A 23,267-nucleotide genomic window follows, 5' to 3' on the forward strand; every position below is an offset into this window, starting at 1 on the left:
TCCGCTGAGACGTCATTGGCTCAGCGGGCGTGCTATAGACACGCCCCTCACGTGCTACAACTATATAAACGAGGAGCAGCTACGCGGTTGACGTGGTAGTGTTTTCGTGTGTTCGTTCTTTCTAGTAGAACTGTGTACCACACGCTGACAGTTGTTTCTTTTCTTTGTCGTTTATGCTTAACTGTTGTAACATTAAATATACATGAATTACGTTTTCAGTATCCACGTATTTATTTTAACCTGTGCTTGACCTTTAAAATGGTAACAACTGCAAACGTGAATTTATTAATGCGCTCAACGATCTTGGTTAAATATGAAATCATCCATGTACTTGCTTGAGTGCACTCTACGGTGCGTGTGGGGTGTAAATAACGAAAACAGCAAACACTTGGTTGATGTCAAGGCGTTTTGTTGACGTCTATGCACGTTCTCGGAAACCTTCCCAGCATGCACCGCGAACTCTGCAGCCTATTATTGACAAAAGGAAAGAGGGAAAAAGGCTTCAAAGGAACAACAGTAGAGTGAGTTCGCCACAAGAAACCCCGGTGGTGACATTAACCGTAGACTTAAGGTAATTACTCACTTTAATGTTAGGTTATTCTAACAAATATGTACTATATATTATTAAGTATGGCAATAGCGACAGGACAATTTACAGACGATTATGGTTAGCAATCAGGTTGTCGTAGCATGCTAGCGCTTTAGCTACAAGAATATAACAATATAACTCTGCGGATGAAATGTCAGCCAATTCCAAACAGTTAAGGTTAATTGACGTTTAGTGATGAGTGTGTATAGTTGGCGTCAAACGACCTGTTTCATTGGACATCTTAACATGAACATAAAAGCTCAACTGTGCATTTTGATGAGCTTTCTTTACAGACGAAGAATCACAACATAACATTTCATACATGACATCGAAAGTGGAACATGGAAGCGTTGTTGATGCCCACACGACGACGACGAAGATTACATTTGTGAGCGTTTTTATGGAGCGTTGAGTGTTGCGACATCATCTTGACCTCGTGTTCAGACTGAACATGAAAACATGTAAACAGATGACCGCGTGGGCCGAGTTGTGGCCGTCTATGACATGTTTCTGAACTTTACAGACACACGTTGAACGTTTTAGTCACTTGATGCGGCACTCAGTGATCACGGGGATAAAACTGTACAAATGGTTACACTTGAGTTACACGCAGTTTGATTATGGGGAGTCATAATACAGTATCAAATTAAAAAATAACACTTTATATGTGCGCTGGGATAGGCTACAGCACCCTCCCGCAACCCTGTACAGGATAAGCGGTGTGGATAATGACACTTTATATGTACCACATAGGATACTCTCTGAAATAATTATTGATTAGCTTTTAAAAACATATTTTACATTTCTTCTGTTTTCTTTACTTATTTGTAAATCATTAACCTACAGTATTTTATTTTTATAGTAATTATGTATCAGTAAAACACATTTTCCCATCCATTTTGTATAGTACTTGTCCCCGTGAAGGTCACGTACAAACATCCGTTCACACTTTATTCACACCTGTGGAAAGTTTTGAGCCTCCAATGAACCTAACATGCGTGCTTTGAGATGTGTGAGGAAGCCAGCGAGTCCAGAGAAACTCCGGTCCTCGAGGGTGCCTTTCCTGCTTGTTTGAGATGTTTCCCTCCTCCAACACTCCTAATTCAAATGATCAGCTCATCATCACGCTCAACAGGAGCCTTAACCATCCTGATCATTTGAAACAGGTGTGTTTGAGGAGGGAAACAACTCAAACATACAGGAAAGCAACTCTCAAGGACCAGACTGCCTTAGGCGGACATGCAGTCACTGTGCTGCCCTTGCTCTCCTTCTATTAGATTTGATTTTACAGTTGCACTCTAAAATATTTCATTCAAAATAGACACATTTACTGTGGTGTGCTACGTATTGCTAAATAGCACAACACTACAAATATTTCATGCAACTCTCTATGAAAAGTTTGATTTGTATATTTTATTACATTTAGGATTATTTAAATGTGTATGTTATACACCTCCAGACACTTGCATTTTGTTTCAACACATAAAAGTAATATCTTCTTTTTTTGTCCTGAACAAAATGTGTTTATTATTTTTATTTAAAAAATATATATAATTAAAGATGAAATATTTATGTTTTATTAGTAGAACAGGGGTTATCTCCAAGTCTCCGCTACAGTCCCAAAACATGTATATCAGGTCAATTGAAGACTTTAACGAAGGGGCATGTTTTAGACGTTTCCCTCCAATACACCTTTTTCAATTGATCAGGATCATTCTCAGACTTCATACGAAGCCTGTTTGTTGAACAAAATCTAATAAAGCGTTGACACATTTTAAAAAATACAGTAGAATGTTGTGACGGGAAACTTTATTCATGTTGATGTCCATCTCTGTCCCTTCACAGTGCCATGCCATAAAAGCTAGGAGTGCCATTTTCTTTCACACAGCCTGCTGGCGTTTGCAGAGCAAGGGCAGAGGGGGGCCGGGCAGACTGTGGACGGAGGACGGAAAAGAGCTCAGTGGGGGCCAATGCAGCAGCAGCATCGACAGCCTGAGCTGGTGGAAGGAAACCTTCCCGTGTTCGTGTTCCCCACTGAGCTCATCTTCTACGCCGATGAGCAGACGTCTCACAAGCAGGTGCTCACCCTCTACAACCCCTATGAGTTTGCGCTCAAGTTCAAAGGTCAGCAGGCACACGATAGCACATGGACCTGACTTCTACATTTTGCCAATTGCTGTATTCTGTCATTTTTCCTCCCCAGTGCTGTGTACAGCGCCAAACAAGTACAGTGTGGTGGATGCCACCGGAGCTGTCAAGCCGCAGTGTTGTGTTGACATGTGAGCTTCTTATGTGTGTTTGAACATGCAAAATACACTACTCACAAAAAGTTAGGGATAGTCAGGTTTCAGGAGACATTTCTGGATGAGCTTAAAATGCACTCTAACCTTTACTTGTGAACGTAATTAGACCAAAGAGACCAATACATTTTCAGTTTCATTTTGTGCATCATTTGGAGCAATTCAGTTTTTATGTAATAATATGACAATAAAAATATAATTTAATACGTCATAATCACCAGAATAGTGATTAATAAATATATGAATGTATGTCGATCACTAAAGCTGTGTTTTGCCGGTTGAAGTTGGCTGTAACCTTTAGTAGTTTTACTCTGACCAACCAATCAGATTACAGAAAAGAAGAGCGGATGTCATTGTGGCCAAGCAAAGTGGCCCAGTGAGGCAGATGTTGAAAGTCCCATTGCTAATATAGTTGAAGTTGCATCGGTCAGCACTACTTGATTGTGAAGGCCTTGGGTAGATTTGATTGACATGGCATCACACAGAGGGTGAATTGTCATCCAACAAAAAATGGACTGTATTGGAAACCAGTGCCGTAAAGAAAAACGCTACCATATGCGGAGAATAGAAAGTGAGGAATCAATTCCCACAAGTTCACAGAGCAAATACTAGAATTTAGATAGTAAATCCGTAAATCTGTTTCTGATTGCGTTTAGGCCAGCAAAGAAGGTATTGCTTGCCCTGACGTCACATCACTGATTCGACTGAACTAACTTTCTATTCTACGTAATCTACGTGTTGCAGCGTAATCCGACTTCGAGACGTGCGGCCATGCCACTACGGTGTGTACGACAAGTTCCGCCTGCAGGTGTCAGAGCAAAGTCAACGCAAAGCTCTGGGCCGCAAGGAGGTCACGGCCACGCTCCGTCCCTCAGCCTCTCAAGAGCCCGGCGGCCTCCGTTCACAAGATGATGAGCGCAGGGTCAAAGACCAGCTGGCGGACAGCGAGTTTTTTGAACAGACTGTTTTTCACACTGGTAAGGGTGGTCGTCGTATAGGCCTTTGACCACTAGAGGGAGGCACTTGCTCATATTTGGGAAGGTATTCCTTCTCGTAGCCTTACCCAATGGTTTGGGTAAAATGCAGTTATTGATTAATAAGTAGGTGCACTTTTTCACAAATTGCAAAATCCGCAACAAGTGTTTTTTGCATGATATTAGCATTACATTTTCCCAGAAGATCCACTTCCTTAAGTAAGCCTTTCTGTGCCACTTCTGATCTCTCTGTAGCTCTTGTCAACAGCTAATGAGGCTATGTGACATGGTTGTTGTTCGGTGTCATCTTATTCATATAATGACTGTTTACATATCAATTTTAATTGAACCATATATCTTACACCTGTTGTAAATTTCACCCTTCAGTGCTAAGAACAGCAAGTTGTATCCTTGTATAATTGATTTTTCCCAAATGGTGTTGACACTATCTTCTGCTGTACCATTTACTCTATCCAAATCTTCACCCCGATGTCATAAATGGTAAATCACAGACTCTTATTGGTTTGTCTCTCAGAGAGCCGCCCTGCCACTGGAGGGCCCAGTTTGTTGACGGTGCTACTGGGGCTGGTGTGCGTGGCCGCCCTGATGCTCCCAACTCTGGGGGAGCAAGAATCCACTGTGCCTGTCTACCTCCACTTAAGTGTTAACAAGAAACTTGTAGCTGCTTATGTTCTTGGTGAGCCGAATACATTATACATTCATAGCATCAATTTTGTGAAGACTAAGGTATTTCCTTGTAATTGTTTCATTTCAGGGCTTCTCACAATGGTCATCTTACGTACATGAAGGGCATGAAGCTGAGGGGCCGAACAAATCAGACATTGCCACACACGCCCACTCATGTTTCATTGGTCGAGCTGGCTACAGTGGGAGGATTTCTCTCCCAATAGTCTTCACTCCTGAAACATTTTGAGTGGTTTACCTATCGAATGCAGGTTTGTGTTTGTGGCACATTGATGTAAACAGACCCGTGGTGTGTCCTCGGGAGTTCATCTCTGGGTTGGACCTGTGAAGAAGCATGATAGCTTCGTGCTTCCGCTTTATTGCTATGAAACTGAAGTGAGCAGCAGTGTGAAAGAATATGCATCCACCATGTATATAAAGCCATACCAATGTTCTTATTGTATTTACTTGTAACCAACATTATTGATGTTTCAAGTTAAGCGAGTGTAGATTGAAGAAGACAATGCAGTTTTCTGCATGTATCGGTACCCATCTGAATGCATTTTTTTCCAGCAGTCTTGTTGAGAAAAAGCCTTTTGCTCAAAATACTTGTACAATTATATTCCAAACATTTAATAAAACTGTCCATACATCAGCCTGGTACAACTGATTTTTTTTATTTGTTAGAGAGCCCTGTTTAGGCTGTGAATGAGGTTTGCTGTTGACAAGCCGAGACACAAACACAGCAGACAAAGGAATAATTTATTTCATCTTTGTTTGATATGAACGCAAACAAAAAGCAAAGGCCAGTTTGACATATGACATCACTTAGGTCATGCCCGAGAATAACCATGCGTTGACAAAAGGGCAAAATAACTGCTTTTTCCATGTTCTAATTTTGGATGAAGCAAAACGACATTCAATTGCATAACGGCAAACAAACCATTCTTCATAATAAAAAGGGCACAACTCCTTTAAAATCATTACAATCACGTCCTTGTTTGTACATAAAGGGGATAGGAGGGACTGATGATCACAAATTCGGTGCAAAAGTCACAGTAAAGGCTAAACCTTGACATCGCGTTATATTTTTCGAATAATTGGAGGTCCAGTCAAACTTCTACCTCACATAAGACTAACACAGGTTGAAAACAAAACAAGAAACGGGTACCCTGTGCAACATGAACCACAGCAGGAACAGCAGCCTCTCATAAAACAAAGCATTGGTGCCATCTCACGCAATTAAAATTACACAAATGTTTACTTATACTCGGGATAGAACACTATCGTCATCCTATTTAATATATATTTATATATATATATTTTTTTGTTGTCGTTTTACCATAAATAATTATTCTCCAGAAGAAAAAACAAAACAACAATAGAGAGGCCTTTAGTGTTAAACACCACAAAGACCACTCCAGTGTCGTATACAAGTAACTGCAAGGTTTTTCATTGCGTCTCCCGGTAACGTGCCATGTGACAGGCATCAGGTTGGGTGACTGACGCACACATGCACTTTTTAACCAAGGGAACAGTTGTCTCTACACAGTAAAACCGTAAAGTTTCCTCATATTCTTATTTTGCAGAAGGAATGGCGACACCACCATTAAACTCATCAGAACTTTATAAACTATACACGCTATCCATAAAACTAATATGTACACATTAGCAATCAATGCAGAAAGACAATAAGTTAAATGTTTTTTTTTTTGTTTAGTTTTTTTTTTACAAAAAAGATCTGAAGTCGACATACAAAGGCCTGTTGGACAAAATGGGGTCCATCACAAAGGGGAAATACACAAATCTAAATAGGTTTTTGTCCAGTGCTTCATGTTTCATCTCTATTGAGGGGAACACACGTGAATGATAGCTACTGTAATTGTAGAACTAATGCCAGTGAAGCCAAGCACCATCCTTCCAAAGACTAGCAGCTTGTGCTCAGCATCCTCAGTATTTCACATCGTCACCGTTCCCCACCACACAACATGGCTTGCACCCCTCGATGTGGACAACCAGCAACAAATAGAAAGCACACACTCCTCTAAGCATAGCAGAGGTGACGCGTCTGCAGGGAAAAGTCTTTCCTGGCCAGAGAACACTGGCTCTGGGATGTTCCTTATTGCCATTGCGATCTCATTTTGGAGATAAATCCTGGAGGGAAGCGAAGGGCGAGTTGCTGGACGACGACGGTGACACCCCCTCCATTTTGCCCGGGGAGTCAGTGGAGGAGCAGACACTACTGAGGCTGCCGTCCAACAAACAATCCGGAGAGTGGCTGCATGAAAACACAATTAGGCTCGGCACACAAAAAGATATTTCAAACCCACTTCCATACAAAAGCAACACTGAGTGGCTGCCAGGATGGCCGAGTGGTCTAAGGCGCCGCGTTCCGGTCCCAGTCTCCCCAGGAGGCCTGGGTTCGAACCTCGAATTTCCCCATTGTGGGACTAATAAAGGGAATCTTATCTTATCTTATCTGAGTGGGACATGGCACTGTGGGACAAACATCTATTAGTGCAGTTTAGTTGAGGACCTCTACTGTCTCTTCCCGTTGATGTCAATTTCACTGCATCTACATCCAGAAGTGTTCCGTGCTGCCGTGCACGGCATGTTGCGCTACAACATGTTCCAAAACTGAAGGCATGTGACTCTGAATTCAGACTTGCCTGTACACCGTCAAAAGCCATGAAAATATGCAATCTAGCTGGGGCTTGAACCATGAACCACGATGGAGCGGTATTCATTGTAGCTCATGTCTCCAGAGAAAGTCTAACTGCTCAAAAGGTAGCAGCACATTCATTCTGTCAAGTACACTGATGTAATTGGGTTGCCAGCACCGAATCAAGTGCGACAGTTCAAGGTTACAAACGGTGTGAAATGAACTACTTTTCACAGCAGTAGAACAATCACCATGTGGGACAAAAAAGCATCCTCGCTAACCGCAGGATTGCTAGTTGTTATTTGATTGCTTTTTATTTTTGGCCTTGAACTGTTTTCATAGAATAAGTCCAGTAATTTGACTTTACTACTGAAGTGTAATCACAAAGGCACATATTTTATATCATAACGAAATACCACATACAAAAATTATACAGCACACTATGACGGTTTACCTTTTCTCAAGTGACATTAAACAGACTTGTATATGGATGTATCAAATGAGAAATTCAGCCAATAGTGCTACTACATAAAATTAGCAAATGTAAACAGACGTAAATTAGCCTACATATTTTCACGCAAATTGTAAATTTCAATTGAAATAATAGGCATAAAAAAAATGTATGACAGAAATGAATTATAATAAAATCAAAAGTTGGCTCTACTGTAATGTAATTTTGATTTATTGTGCAGATGTCAAAAGTCAAACTTAAAATTCAGGACTCCTGTGACAAATCACATTAGCAATATGTGCATTTATAAATGAACTGCTATTTTGCACTTCAGAGTTGGATATGCTCCGCTTTAACATTGTTCCAGCCAGACCTCTGTGAAGTGTACCCATTCAGCCAAGCATTTTTTAAATTAATTTATTGCACGATGACATTAGGTTAGTTTTGAGATTAAAATGTCTTTTCCGACGTTCCCTTTGTTAATTTCTCCTCGTAATCCTTTTTCGAGAACAACACTAGTAACAAGTGTCTTGGTCTTATTCGTGGCCATGGAAATATGAGTTAGACAGTTGCAGGCAGCAGTAACCAGCTAAATTTGCTCAAGCTAGCTGCTGCGATGTCTCGCCTCGACTGCCGACTACCCGGCTGCAGGTGACATTAGCAGGCCAGTGACGTTTTTTGGGATGGTTTCCCTATTCAATTCGGAGAAACTTAAAAATCGATCATTCTCAGTTTTTTTATTATTCGTTTTGATAAGGATCAAAATGCAAACTGCTATGCTTGTGTAGCATGAAGGAGTACCCAGCATGTTTATTCTTTCTCAAAGTCGCAGTTTTCGTTATTTTGCATTTACACACCTTCTTTATTAATTTTCATTTGGCTGTTAGATTTAATGGAGGAAGACCATGCATATATAATTCACTTCCATGCAGTGTTGTTCAGTCTGCCAATTGGTGGCAACTGTGTGGCATAAGATTTATAAGTGAAAGCATTTGCCATTCTTATTACATGCAGTATGCTGCAGATGAGGAATGACAATAGACACCATAGTAGAAAAGTGACAGAATAGAAATTTTTCTATTGTCTACACAATATATTTTGTCATATCGCACAGCTCTAGTCGCTTCCGACTTAACATACAGAACTCCACTGTAAACGGAGGACCCAAAATATAACAAACATTTATTAAATTAAAATTTCAACGTGCACTACTCCCTACTCTTTATCCATTTTTATCTTCTGTTCTAATCTCTAATAGTTTTCAGTCAATGTTGGGTATATTTTGCTTCTACTCTTTGAACTCCAATGTTGTGGTAAAAGGGTCCTAGTCGGGGCGCATCATTAATTATTTCAATGTGAAGAATGGTTTTAGGACTTTTCAATTCATGATCAGTGCCTATTAAAAGCAGCAAATGCAGCTGGAAGGTCAACCAGACTCAGATTTGCTAGGATTCAAAATGATGGAAAACATGTTCAGATGCTAAAAATCAGAAATCACAGAACATATTTTGTTGTACTTCTTTGGATTATAAACGCTCTATGGACTCTTATACAACATTTGGCTTTCTATGCGCCTTTGTTCAGAACTTTACCAAAAATGCGAGCATATACAACAGTGGCTTCCTAGTGAAATTTCAACAAATGCATTTATCGGTTGTGACTGCGTATAACGTCTTACCAGGAGCCGAGATCCGCCAAGTTGGACATATCAGATGACAACATAGTGGTGGTTCCTTGAAAGAGCCTTTTTGGCTGACTCTCCGTCTCCATTTCACCTGCACAGTAGAAGGCAACAATGAAATTACCTGCCCGCACAACGCTTATTTCTGCAGTAGAACCATTTCACTCCATTCACATTATTTTCTAGATGTTTTATAACGCAAATGCTACATGCATATATGGAAGCAACAATAAATCACAAATTGTTCTGTAGCCCATAAAGGGTGCAAATGAGCTGAGCCAAAATTACTTGCATCCTCTGCTCGTTGTTGCGAGGTTGTATTTTAAGACAAAGTAAGTTTATAAATTAACCTCGTTGACGTTCACGGTATGATAAATCAGAGAAGAAGCAAATTACAATGACTTGGAAAAAAAACATTCAGAATGCTGGGAACTGGGAGATCGTTAACTGCAGTTGTTTTGAGTAATAGTATTGACTAATTTAATCCTACTAGAAACATTAAGTGGCATTAAGTGGACATTTATGGTGATAGTAATAATTCAGCCGGTTCATTTTTTTGCGCACTGCAATGATGTAACATCATCTATAGTGAAGTCGTTATGAAAAGAGATTGAAATGCCTCGCCTCATCATAACCCTCAAATACTTTATTTCCACTTCCGACTGAATTGTTCCAATGTACAAATGCCCCAACACGCTGGACCACATTTACTTTGGTAAAGACTGCATCGTGAGCAAAATTGTCTCTTCTTCTGCACATCCGGGTCACTTAAGGGACACAGACAGCCCAAGCTCGCATTTATAATGTTAGGTGACCAAAAAGCTTTTTCACATCATGGCCCCACCTCTCAGCAGTGTTGGTAAGTACATTATCTTGTTTTCTAATTTTATTTTATTAATATGAAGTATCATACGTGTATTCAAATATTTATTTAGAGATTTAGAGGGTATTAAAACATTTTAAAGGAACCTGAGGACGTCATATGTATTAGGGCTGCAGGCTCTTTTAGATGCTTTCCCTGCTAAAAGGGCGTGTATGTCAGACAGAGCAGAATAATTTGGTAACTGTAGATGTGGCGGACATAAGAGTCAGCGTGGGAAGGAATTTTACAGTAATCTCGCCAAAAAGATGAGTTGGCATTGATTAATCGTGTCTGGCCCTGCATTCGAGAGGCAATGATGAGAGGTTGAGCAAAATATTCTCGCTTAACTTAACCTGCAGCTGGCTAGCTTTTGTAGAAACGTTACCCACTGCTACACTGCATAGCGACGTGTTCTCCTGAGGTGATGCTAAACGACGAATTTAAGCATTCTTCCTTGGTCGGTCTCATCGATGACAAGGAGTTTGCTCTCAAAAATACTACTCACGAGGCAACAAATAGCTAGCAGATTGCAACGGCCCTAACCTCCCGCTGTGCCTCTCGTCACTCTAAGTACAATATGGGACTCAAGCAACGCAATCTTATTAATATTATGACTAGGAATAAAGGCAAATAGCTCAGATCAGCCTACTCCATTGAAATTTGCTCTTCTGAATATTCAATCACTTTCTTCAAAAGCCCTGCTCGCTAATGAACTCAGAGACTATAATCTTAACTTTGTCGGTCTTTGCGATTGCTGGTTAAAACCTAATGAGTTTTTAACCACTAAATGAGGTTTTCTTTTCCGACCGTGAGTTCATGTTGCGTTTCCTCGTAAGAAAGGCGAGGGCTCCAGGTGTTTAGGGAGCCTGTAAGTTTCCGAATGTGCTCTCAAACTTGGCCCTCGCTCCTACAACCCCTGTAAAACATTTGAAGTTCTTATGTGATCCACTGCCTCGTTGCAGTTTATCTCACAGTTAGTTATTGACTGTTTCTCTGGCCCTTAGTCTGGCTCGTTAGATTAATGTCCTGAACTTGTTGCCGATTTAGTGACGCATACATAATGTCTCTAATTTTCCATGTGTCTGGGCAATCACACAAGCTCCCTGAGCGTTCCTTGGACCATGGAGAGCAACATTTGACATGCACACCGCGGCCTAACTAATATAACACCTGTGCAAAACCTGAGATCCTAAAATGTGACATGATGTATGTTACACAAAAAAAGTCAAACCACCTACAATAAATATTGAAATACAGCACATCTTTGAAGAGTTTCCAAACACAAATAGAATCTACTCTTGTTTGCATGACTTGGTAAAGGATTAAATGTTTTACGCCACTTTTTATGTGGTGAACCGGCCCAAAATTTGAAATCACTAAGTAAATGGCAAATTTGTAATGATAATTCTTAATCAATTTGGTCTCAATATCTGCCATCCTAAATATCCAAACTGTGATCAAGGGGAGAGTCACATGAATCAATGGAGACTTTTCATCACAATATGTGAATATAAAAGTGAATGAAAAGGTAAACTAAATGTTGAATGTTATTACTAGATACTTCACTCAAGAAGCATTTCAAGGAAATAAGACAAGTCTCTAAAATTCATATTTTTTAAATAATGCTAAACAATATTCAAACACTTTGGAGGTAAATATCAGGAGAATAACTTAAGCTGTCATCATCATTCGAACAAATGGAAAAGTAGGACAAAGTGGCCTAAATTTCATAACTCGCGTTTTATAAAAAACTGGACTGAGGTACATGGAAAGCAGGGGGCTTTGATTATGTTTGAGCGAGCCTGTCAAAGTTTGATCATTTGCGTCTCGTGCAGTGGTGACGACGGCAGCTCGGTCTGCCAGAACTCTTGTGAATTACACGACATGACCATCGGAACGTCATACAAGCTTTGCGGTAATAAGCTTTGCGCAGAGACATACTCAGCGTCGAGGCTCCTTCTCGCCATTTTGAGCAGATGGGTGAGGTGACGAGTGTCCGGCGTGAACGCTGGACAAGACCGTGTCTGCTCGGAGGGGTCGCTTGGGCAGAGAACAATGTTCGTGTGAAGGTGATTACACGGCATGGACGCTCACTTGGCATTTCAGTCTTCTTTTGCTGCATTTTTCTTTCCCGTACCATCAATCATACGAGCCAACTAAAATTTTCACAACTGGAATTATAGCTTGGGTTTTATCTTTTATTTATTTATTCTTCTTTAAATTTCCATTTGCTGTGTGCTGAGAGGCTGAGAACAGTGCGCCATTGCTCACAAAGGAGGGGGAACATTATGATCAGTTTCTTCTCTCTTTTTAAGAAACTTCCAAACAGTTTATTTGGCTATACCTATTTTTTACTCCCCCCCCCCTCTATGATGCTTTTGATTTTTTTAGCTAGGAGCGGCATATCTCAGTGGTCGAGTGGTCATATCCGACCTGAAGTCTGTAGGTTCAATCCTCAACCCTTGTGACCACATTGAAGTGTCCTTGAGCAAATACTGAATCCCCAGTTGCTCCTGATGACGTGTCATCAGGTGATAAATGAGGAAACAGTGTTAAAGCACGTGGAGTACACCTAAGGTAGAAAAGCGCTCTACAAGTGAAAGGGCAGTTACCTTTCAGGTCTTTGGACTTCATATTGTGAGATGACCTCATCAGATTCCAAATGACTATACCACAATTGAAATTAACTCTCGGCCTTTAAGATACTCCTTGTAGTGAAATAATGAGGGACTGAAACATGCCTGGCCATGGAACAGCTAAGAAGCCAATCATCCAATTACCTTTGGTCCTTTAAAAAGATTGAACGTGTTGTACTTCCTACACAGTACACCTAATTTCAATGTAAAAGCCTTCAACTTAAAGCTCTGAGTCTGCACTTTAAGCACATCTTGACTATGTCATCTGAGATCCATTGTGGTGGTGTAACAAGGGCTGGAATGGCAAAAACTGTGGCAATGTCTAAAAATGTATGGACCCAAATGTAATTCACGCGTTTATTACATTTTGCCTCGATTATCGTAACATATTGCTCTCTGGTCAAGCCATGTTTCGTATGAAAATTCAGCAATTTGGACAAAATGCGGCAGCAAGACTCCTGACAAGAACAAGAAAGTTTGATTTTTGAAGTTACGCCGATACTAGTCAATTTTCATTGGCTCCCCGTTCACTTGAGATGAGATTTCAATGTTTTGCGACTAAAGAAATATTATACGGCTTAGCACGTTCCTCTCTCACTGCTTTAGTGGTACTGTATGTTCCGCCCCACTGTTCACAACTTGCTGGTCGTTTATTAATCTCGGGAGCCAAACAGAAGTCTGCAGATTCTAGAGAGTTTTTATTTCTTTGGTTTCCAGTGCTCTACAATGCCCTATCCACTGAAATTAGAGCTGCTACCGCAGTAGAAATGTTTGAAGTCAACTTATTTTGACATTCCTGCAATTACTTGAACTAAATAATGGCCTGGTTGATTGCCATTTCTCTTTTCTCCTAGCCCGGTCCTCTATTTATTTATTTATTTATATATTTGGCGTGTTGCTTTTCTCTTGACACAGCCTCGTCTCGCCTTTTTCCCCACTGGGTGAATGCCGCGTGGAGCGCATGTGTTAAGAGGCTCTGGGATGATGACCAAATTGGATGTTGTGGTATTGGTTCCAAACCGATTGACCTGGACAAGATCTGAGGTGCTGCCGTGGACATTCTCACATTGACAGCCAGGCTAGGTTTTGATGAGGACCCACCTCTCCCAAAGAGCCTTCCTGCAGCACTTCATCTTATTAAATGGAGTCCCACAATATTCTAACTAACATTGTAGAGCACAGATGTGGTCAAACTATGGGGCTTTTTAATATGGCCTTGCCAAACTAAGCCAATTAAAGGAGAAAAAAAAAAAATCAATTGATCATTAAATATTGTCCTTGCAATGCCTGCGTTTCCACAATAAATGACGCACTGACCATTAGTGGACCTTCGTGGGTGCAGTGTGTTGCTCTGGCAAGTTACATCCACGTTTTTTTTCTGCACGAGACAAATGGGCGCTCTCAGCACACCCAGTCTGGTTCAAAAGGAACCATGCAATCAAATTTGGTTATTTGCGGTGACATGTTCTTTGTGGGTGATGACACTCTTCGGCCGTGAACAGGCCAATCGCTGTGTGACTTGCCGTGTGGAACTACTCGATGAAGCTGTATTGGACAAGTTAAGGTTGATATCTTTATTTTTCATTTACTAGCAATGGATGAAATTAATGACAAAATCTTCAAACCCCAAGGTTTCTTATTTCTAACATCAACTTCGAGTGCTAATTTTTAGAAGTGTTATGTTCACCACGGTTAATTATACATATCGAAATTCATACCTTTGCGTTTTATTGGCCCAAGGATGCTGGCTCTGATGCAGTTGATAGGACTCTGGCTACGTCGGCTAAGGGGAAAAACAACCATTTCAAAATGAGCACTGGATAATTCAGTCCTCTTCAATTGTCATAACGATTGAATTATTAATGAGAAATCAACTAAAACATACAGTATTGTATGTGAAGAAATTGCATTCCAGCATAATGTAAGAGTATAATGGTGTCTTTAAATTTCACAAAATATACACTATCAAGGCTCGAAATATTTTTTTCCTCTGAAGATAAATTTTGCTCATCAAATACTAGTGGCAATTTGAGAAGCAAATTTGTTTACCTGGTGTGACACAGTGGTAAACGTGACACTAACCGGGCTTTTTTTTAAACATCTTGCGGCCATGAAATTCCAGAGTTAACGATTACTTGCTAACAACAAAGTTCATCGGTTTGAACATTAAACACCTTGTCTTAGTATATGCTATAGGTTGAGCATGATTTGTTTTTATTCATGCTTGAAACAATCTCCCAACTTCATTGGGATTGGGTTTGTGTTTAGCACAGTAGTTGTGATTGTTTTAAAATTTACTAAAGCAACGGCTTAATAAAAACAAGTGACAAATTGCTTCAAACAAGTTCTCCAATCACACAGGCTCTAATAAGACGCCGCCATTTTCACGTGCGTAAACATGGGAGGCGAGACCACTAATTTGGAGCCTCGACTTTACAGAAGATGTCAAAAGTGAGGCTGCTGATCACTCCGAATTTCCGCAATTCCCCCAATTGTGACATGTGATCACACCCACTCCACTGTCCACTTTGAGTTCATAAGTGTCAAACTGGTGCCAGCAAACAGACATCAGGAGGTCAAATGAACATGGATGTTGAAAACTAAGCTCAATATAGACTCACCCAAAGCGCCTGGTTGGACTTGGTATAGGACTGGGAGTGAGGCCGTTGCTGCTCACAAGGATTTGAAGAGAAGGGGAAAAGCACTGCTGCTCCCAGCAAGGAACAGACATTGATACAAAACAGATGAAACAATCTTAAATTATTGTCAGACTTCTGCAGGGGCATTCATTTATTTTACACAAAGGTTGGATTGCAAGGGACACAACTATGACTTTTTTTTTTTCTTCCCAATCGACAATTCCTGTATGCATCGTGGCAGCGTATATAGAATAGAAATGCATTGAATAGTTATTTTAGGGCACACCCATCATCTGCTTAGAGGCAGTGCAATCAGTTTATATGCATTTTGATATAATAAAACAGGCATCACCAAATGGCGGACCGCAGTCCGGATGCGGACCGCGGGACGGTTCGGACCGGACCCATGGCCAATCTATGATGAATTTTTTTCAGGGCGCATTTGCAAACGTTGGCGTTGCAATTCTAGTAAATACGGAAAAGGCGCCACTGATTTGAGCCAATCAAATCTTTTGTTTACGATCCACTGCCAATTGCGTAGCAGACCGGAAGAGAGTGCTGCTGACAGTATGCCTTGCTAAAAAGTTAGCGAGGTCGTTGCGTGTTGTTTTAAATGAATGGACGGATAAATTTAGTTTCGATCTGGCTGCAGCCGATTCAAAACCAGTGTGCATCATATGCTCAGAAACCGTCGCAACATTGCGAAGCGCCACAACGAAACAAAACACCGCCCTTTTGTGCACAGTTATCCGCTGAAGTTTGAGGTGAGCGCACGCAAAAACATCGAACATCGAGTGCAGTACAACAGATTTTTACATTTTCGTTTACAGCCCAGCGGCATGCAAACGAATGTTCACTAAAAGTATAATGGATTTTGGGGAAAAAACGTTCAAGTTCTGGGGAAGTTGTGAAGGAGTGCTTAAATGTGGTTGCACAAACATTATTTAAAGGAAAACACAAAACCCAGATGTGTGAAATAATCTACCAAATCCCAATGGCCCTGACTCCGTTCCACCCCAGATTTAAGTCACTGGCAGGGCAGTCACAAACTCATTTTTCTCATTAAGAGAAGTAAAAAAAAATATTCAAAAGAAAAAGTGGTGTCAAAGCTCATTTTGAATTAGTTTTTCATGATGACAGCCATTTTTATTGATTGTGTACTGAACATGTTGACCTGGTTTACTCGGATAATTAGGCTTTCCGTTTTTTTTTAGGCTGATAACTCTTTGATCTAAAAAAAAAAAAAAAAGGTAAAAGATGTTAACTCAATGCTTAGCACTTTATATATTTCTGCAGGAGATATTTTACAGTTTTTTTTCTGGAAGTGGCACCCTTAAATTCCTGGAGCCACATTTTCTTGAATGTGAAATAAACGCCTTATATTTGTTTGACTGGTTTAATGGGAACATTACTAAATATTTAGTATCTAAGTGCGCTCTGTTGAAAATGACTAAATATTGAAACTATATAAAAATGTAAACATAGGCTAGATATTTTGGGAAGTTGGACTTTGGTTCGGACCTTTTAATTGGAAGAAATTTTCATTGTGGACCTCTGTGACTTTTAATTGAATACCTCTGTAATAAAAGGTCAGATGTACCTTTTTCCCTATCCCTCTGGTTGGGGACGGTGCCGGGGAGACAGGCACAAAGTCAATACGCTTAGGAGAGGACGATGCGGACTTTTCAAAATCATTGTCGCTCTAAAAAAGAAAAAAATAAACATTGGTCATTACTCAAACTGACAATTTAAGTCATCAAAATAATGTTGGAGTATTATACTACCAACTCAGCCTGACCTTGAAGACTGGTGGCCCTGTTAACTCCCAAATACAGTAATGGTATTTTTCATCTAGCATGTTAGCTCACACCAACTCCAAATTAAGAGCAGCGATGACCAGAGGCCTAAACATGCCATGTGGAAATACAGCCGAGTGATGTGATGAAGCTTACCAAACTAAGACTTTCCTCCCACGACTGGCTTATTTGCATAGCAGCTTGAACCTCTCTGTGTGGACAGACAAGAGGTACATTTTAACACTTTTTGGGACGCTTCCACCAAATGACAGTTGAGCTCTGTTTGCCACAGTTCAGAAAACTAAACTGAAATGGTTTGTGTGGTTATAGGTACTGCTGTATCAGTCTTATCATATTGTGAAATAACAGCAGTGCATGATCTTTAAATCACAAACTACAGTATTCGGAAAGCTCCCCATTTCAATGTAATACATTTTTAAAGTGATTCTTTTTTTCTTGCAATCTATTGTAATGCTTTAATGTCAGTCAAGCAATCAATGAAGAGCAGCCCACCACCCTACACTGGCCTATCATATGTGCTACTGTAACCAATATTCAAATGAAAAGGTGGTGAAAATCATCTTTTCAGAAGATTTCTGCTGCATAATGTACTAAACTATGCATTTGGGTGGAGAGAGGTTTAACATTTTCCAATTTAAAAAATATATGACAATCAAAGCAAATACAGTAACTCAGAGTTAAAAAAAATATTTGACAATGGTTTCAATATTGGAAATATAAAGGGAATGAAATTTTATTTTCATTGCATTTGTCAAATTCCTTTTTCAGTTCCAACCCGCCCAAGGAACATAAAAGACAGCAACACCTAGCAAGGGGAGGACGGGAACAGGAGGATTGACAGTTGGCCCAAGTCCAGCGCCCTGATTCTTGAGATGAGGAAAAAAGGGACAGCAAGAGGCAAAAAGTGGGGCAGGCGGAAGCACCTACCAAGCTATGCACTGGGCAAGGGGGTGCACAGTTCTGGTGAAAAACAAAAAAAAAAAAAAAAAAAAAAAAGGGGGAGACCCACACACCTCAGCTCATAGCAACATAAAAGGCCATATAACAAAATTCAAAGACTTGCACATGTAGGAGGGGGGAGAAGTATCAAGTAAGGGAGGTGCCGCGGTGAATCAATTATTTCCAGGCTCTAACTGCTGCTATCATAAAACTAATTATTAACTGTACAGGCAAGGTTAACATTCCAAACTGAAACCCAAGTATAAAGAGATACCCAGGCAACCACCATAACACCAAACTAAACTTAAAACCGCTCAATAAGTCACTGATCGTGATCGGACAATTTCAGTGGAAAAGTATTGTACAGCGTTTATGACATCACAGTCTGTACACAAAGTGCTCCAAAATGTCCAATGTGGCTGCATGTTTTGATACATAATCGGATTAAACCATTTTTCAGAAAATCACATGCCATTGATCGTTGCACTTTTATTCCTTTGAGACACTGACTGCTCTGCTAAATTAAATTACAAGAAATACGTCAAAACACACGATTACAATGAAATAATAAAAAAAAAATACTTATTGCACATTAACTTTGTAAAATGAGGGGACAAAGGGGAAGAGGACTACAGCTGCCCAAATGAAAAAGAATCTTCTTTCATAACAACACTGCAAAAACCTATTTCAGGTTTTATTAGTTTCTTTTCTTCGTTGGTTGATTCTGGCATACCAATTCAGGTAAACTCGTCAGTTTTAAAAAAAAAAAAAAAAAAATCAAAGTAGGATTCCAACTGTCGCTTAAAAATTGTATTCTTTACAAATTTCTTTTAGGCATTTCTTTAAAATTATTTTTGACTGCCTCGCTCCCGCTAACACCAGCGATTTTTTTTATATTTGTCTCTTTCCAAAAATCAACAGCATAAATAAGTAAACAGGTTATTAAGACCATCTTTAGTTTCCTTTCCAAATCTAGATTTTCTATGAAATACTATACTGCAAAACACTCACAAATGTTTCAATGGGGACCACTGAATGCAAACAAGATTTTTTAACTTTTTCAAGGGGGTACACTCGGATATACTGAACAGTGTATGTAGGCTAAAACGCAAGAAGAACAGCACAGATCTTTCTGCTTATGTATGACAAGCGCTTCCAATAACACTTCCCTCTTCTTAGCAGCCATTCTGACCATTGAGTGCTTTATTTACATGTTTGGAAAAAGTACAAGGCGTCTGTCAACAGGGGCGCTGCTAGCAGATTCATTCAATGAGGCCGCTTCGGGAATCTTTGATTGGGTGGATGAATGCATTGTTTGCAGTTGGAATTTCCGCCACACCTCTGCTCTCACTTAAAAAGACGCCTTATTTTTTTGTAAAAGACATCCACACCATAATTGATTTTTGGGGGCCAAAATTAAATGATATTCAGACTTTACAAACGCGACACTGATCCGTGATTGGATGATCAAGGAGGTGAAAGTTCCGCCTACATACGCAATGGATTCCGCCATAAACCGCGGCAAGATATCACTAGTTTTCAGACCACAGCAATGTGTTATTCATGTTGCTAATAATGGCTATGCAGCGTGAGAATGTTTACAACATGGATCCACCCACTCGTCCAAGTCAAGACAGTTTGTATATCGAAAATAGAGGTGATTTTTCTACAAATATTTTGGGCATAACTTGACTCTAATGTTAAAAGGAGCGTTCGTAACCAGAGGTTCCACTGTATACGATTGTGCATTTCCGTTTTTTTTTTTTGTATAGTAATGGGATGGACATTAGGAGAAAGTATTTATTTTTTTTTTTTAAATCTGATACATAAATCAATCTGAAAAAATAACTGACACGTAAATTGATTATTAAAATAGTTAGTGAGCAGCGCAAAAACTGAAAGATGTCCAGCTAATCAATGTGATCAGTATCGGAATTGGTATTGGTCGATCTCTCTCATGGATGCTCAGTAATAGAATTTGCAGTAAAGACAAAACATGGCTAAGCTTGCAAACGCCACATGACCAAACTCAAAAACAGTTGAGCAGTGACTGGTCATTATCTGAGCCTTGAGAAACTGTGACATGATTTTCAGTCGATAGAAAGTGTCAAAATGGCCGCCCCTTGAGATGGGGGTGGGTTTCAAATGCCATGTTTAGAGTAGTGGGGCCACATAGAACATATATTTTGTAATTTGTACAAATATTTTTTGGGATGACGTCTTGAAAGACCATTTAGAGTCGAGGAGATTTTGATACCCTCGCGGCTTGTAAGCTTTACAATCAATATTTATTTTCTTCAGTCACCCAATCTGGAAATTCGTGTGCACCCTAGTAAGCACACACTTTCATTGGTTTTCTCATGTGTGGGTCTCTCACTAAATAAAAATCTGTTAAATTGTTTAAATTCAGTTTGAGTGGTTCCCTGTCCAAAAATCCTCCCAAGGTTCTATAAAGTACCTTACCGCTCGTGTGCAGTTTCTCTGTTCATCAGATCGACCCCCTCTTCCTGTGACGGCATATTAAATAGTGTCAATTCTTACATAACAATAACACAAATCACTGACTTTACTTCAATGTCTCTGTTGGAGTCTGGTACTACCAAGCGATCATTTAAGACCGAAGGTCTTGCTAACCCCAAAATGTTACTCTAGCATGTCAAAATGCACCATTTATCCCTATGGTTTGAGAGGGACATGATGGTCTGCCATGCTTATGTGACATGACTGGTTGTTCTTTATCCTCACTTGTTTGATCTGATGAAGCCTGGTGCTGGGAACACGGATGGGCGACGACGGAACCTACAATGAATGATGAAGGGACAACATTCACAACTGAGTAACTCCAAAAGCATAAATAACATGGAAATTGAGCTTTGTACCATATTGGGCCTGTTGACAACAGTTGTGCTATTTCTGCGACATCGCAAGACCTCTCTTTGGAACACTTGGGAGTTATCACTGCAATGTGAAAAACTTGTATTAGCTCAGCACTTATATGCTGAAATGGTACACTGGAGTAAAGATATTTAAGAAACATGTTAAATGAATTAGCTAACAAAAAGTACCTTAAGCCATTAATCATAGGTGCACTGTTGGATCTCCTCAGCTGCCCCTCGGTCTGAATTAAGGAAGATGGGCTGTCCAGATCGAGCTCCATCTTTTCTTGTGATAGGACTCCTGAGTTGTGCATTGTGCCAGGTTAATGCTGCGATTGTTTGTGCGACCCAAAAAGCCAAGTCTTAGATGTTACATGTTTGCTCTCGGAATGCGTCACATTCACACGTTTCAGGCAAACTCATCAATCAGGCAGGCACGGAAAAAAAAGCTCCAGAGTCAGAAGCCAACGCAATCAACGAGGCCTATCTTTGAACAACTCTACCGTGCAGAAAATAAAATAACGTTATCAAACAAAAATAACGTTGTCACTACAATTCCTTCCAACGCAATTGTTAGACATCCACAGATGGTCCGCCTTAACGGTTTTCGTAACGTTATGTGGACTCACCAACTTTCCAGATGGATGGTTAGCATGCGATAGCTAAAGGCAGCACAATGACCATCGTCAACTCGAGCTGAGAGTTGCAATAGCGTGACTACTGACTACAACTGTTACCTTTGAAAGCGAGCGCGTGAAATAAAGAAGGTCGGGGAGGCTACAATTAGCTACTGATAACAAAGTGCACAATGAACGGTCACGTCAAATGCAGCTTTGGATGAAGTGGTTCTGATACCGCGCGGTTAACACAGAGTTGCTGTTAGCGATGTTGGGTTTAGCTTGTTGCTCGCGAACTAGCCGATTCAACGGTCGCCAGTAGCTCAACAGCTTAGCGAAATAGGCTAACTAGCTCGCTACGTTAGCCTTAGCGCCAATAGCCGTAATGCTATATCCAGAGATCCGGTTCACTCGTCATTAGCGGGACACTCGAAGCCATCCGTGTTCGTATCGACTACGTCCCACTGAAAGAAGCTCAACTAAACGGAGTAAATTTACGGCGTAGAGTTAACGTTACTCCGCTTCTGCAGCTCGGCGCCAAAAAGGCATTGGATCCTTACAGTATGGCATCGCAGCAACTTGTTAGCATAATAGCCTAACTTCACGCCCCTTTAAGGATTGCCGCGAGGACAGCCTCCATACGTGTATTGTACTCTGCATTACGGTAACGCGCCGTCAGCGAGCTACAAGGACTGAAAATAAAAAAAGGCTGACAATTAAAATGCATATTGATTATTTTTATTAGTAAAAGTGTACATTTAAAAAATATATATAATGTAAAATCTGTTATCATGCAACCATTCTGGTGTTGCATTTCAAAATAAAACTCATTTGGAATCTGCACTAAACTGCATGCCTTCAAAAAAAAAAAGAAGGGTGCCTTTTCACAACATTCCACTTCTAGGATCTGCAGATGCGACCCAGTAAAAGTTTAATTCAGAGCTGATGCTACGTTTAAGAAAAAGTCATTTGAAATATGCACATACGACTGTAATGAAATCCCGAACACATATTTAAAAAGTTTAAGTCTGGCATCTCCCATAAGTGGAATGGATGTGTGATCACGTACGAATTATGTTATACTCATTGTGCATCAAAAGCATCGATGTTGAGCCTGTCCGTTCATTAATTATTTTACGCTTTTATTTTGAAGTTGGCCCGAGAAGACAATTGGCAGCTTGTTACCGTAATGCAGACATCCGTCACTTATCCAAGTGAGGCAGATAGTGACAAGCGGAGGCTGTCTTAACTTAACGGTTGTAGTATTTGAATTAAGTGTGGGCTGGCCCCAGTGCAGTCTTGAACGCCAGTAAATTTGTCCTATCCGAGAGCACCGTTGTCCAACTCGGCGTGCAATATCGACCTTTTTCCTGCGTCGCCGTTTTCTTCATCAGTGTACTTTGTAATCAGAACTTTACAGTATTTGTGTAAACTTGCACACTTGACGATTTGACTGCTGGGTATCTGGATCATTTTACTTTTGTATGTTTTCTATTCCCAAATTGTGCTTTTTTCCTAGAATACAATCATCTCCTAATTA

General features: G+C 40.2%; 2 protein-coding genes and 1 non-coding gene across 6 annotated transcripts; 1 reads left to right on the forward strand and 2 right to left on the reverse strand.

The window, feature by feature from the left end:
• Positions 1 to 106: 106 nt before the first annotated feature.
• On the forward strand, positions 107 to 5,202 carry mospd1 (motile sperm domain containing 1). 2 transcript variants are annotated; one of them, XM_088293474.1, is made up of 6 exons: positions 107 to 571; positions 2,435 to 2,713; positions 2,793 to 2,868; positions 3,634 to 3,866; positions 4,399 to 4,560; positions 4,639 to 5,202. In XM_088293474.1, exons 2-6 carry the CDS (start codon positions 2,560 to 2,562, stop codon positions 4,668 to 4,670), a joined length of 657 nt encoding a protein of 218 aa, XP_088149600.1. In that variant the 5' UTR covers positions 107 to 571; positions 2,435 to 2,559; the 3' UTR covers positions 4,671 to 5,202. The 2 variants fall into 2 exon arrangements, with proteins under 2 accessions (XP_088149600.1, XP_088149601.1); XM_088293475.1 differs by lacking the exon at positions 107 to 571 and adding an exon at positions 593 to 977.
• An 88-nt stretch (positions 5,203 to 5,290) lies between these two features.
• pabir2 (PABIR family member 2) lies at positions 5,291 to 22,368 on the reverse strand. 3 transcript variants are annotated; one of them, XM_088293478.1, is made up of 11 exons: positions 21,740 to 22,368; positions 21,300 to 21,411; positions 21,114 to 21,192; positions 20,980 to 21,033; positions 20,698 to 20,741; positions 17,431 to 17,485; positions 17,079 to 17,180; positions 15,461 to 15,546; positions 14,558 to 14,622; positions 9,339 to 9,435; positions 5,291 to 6,825 (listed from the first exon to the last, which is right to left on the reverse strand). In XM_088293478.1, exons 2-11 carry the CDS (start codon positions 21,389 to 21,391, stop codon positions 6,684 to 6,686), a joined length of 816 nt encoding a protein of 271 aa, XP_088149604.1. In that variant the 5' UTR covers positions 21,392 to 21,411; positions 21,740 to 22,368; the 3' UTR covers positions 5,291 to 6,683. The 3 variants fall into 3 exon arrangements, with proteins under 3 accessions (XP_088149604.1, XP_088149603.1, XP_088149602.1); XM_088293477.1 differs by having other exon boundaries at positions 21,300 to 21,439; XM_088293476.1 differs by having other exon boundaries at positions 21,300 to 22,367.
• LOC148337928 (small nucleolar RNA U109) lies at positions 17,241 to 17,352 on the reverse strand. Its single transcript, XR_015843022.1, has one exon. It is a non-coding gene; the product is annotated as a small nucleolar RNA U109 (small nucleolar RNA).
• Positions 22,369 to 23,267: the final 899 nt, after the last annotated feature.

Source organism: Idiotropiscis lumnitzeri, chromosome 4 (assembly GCF_059441095.1).
Source record: "Idiotropiscis lumnitzeri isolate Australia: NSW breed Sydney's pygmy pipehorse chromosome 4, RoL_Ilum_1.0, whole genome shotgun sequence".
Lineage (NCBI taxonomy): Eukaryota > Metazoa > Chordata > Actinopteri > Syngnathiformes > Syngnathidae > Idiotropiscis > Idiotropiscis lumnitzeri.

Excerpts from the sequence above, each read along its gene's own strand:
- mospd1 (XM_088293474.1), top strand. The coding sequence starts at position 2,560 with ATGCAGCAGCAGCATCGACAGCCTGAGCTGGTGGAAGGAAACCTTCCC. Across the intron at positions 2,714-2,792 it reads GTTTGCGCTCAAGTTCAAAG|TGCTGTGTACAGCGCCAAAC; the intron begins GTCAGCAGGCAC and ends TTTCCTCCCCAG. Across the intron at positions 3,867-4,398 it reads ACAGACTGTTTTTCACACTG|AGAGCCGCCCTGCCACTGGA; the intron begins GTAAGGGTGGTC and ends TTTGTCTCTCAG.
- pabir2 (XM_088293477.1), bottom strand. The coding sequence starts at position 21,424 with ATGCACAACTCAGGAGTCCTATCACAAGAAAAGATGGAGCTCGATCTG. Across the intron at positions 21,193-21,299 it reads CCTATGATTAATGGCTTAAG|TGATAACTCCCAAGTGTTCC; the intron begins GTACTTTTTGTT and ends TTCACATTGCAG. Across the intron at positions 21,034-21,113 it reads TTGTCAACAGGCCCAATATG|GTTCCGTCGTCGCCCATCCG; the intron begins GTACAAAGCTCA and ends CATTCATTGTAG.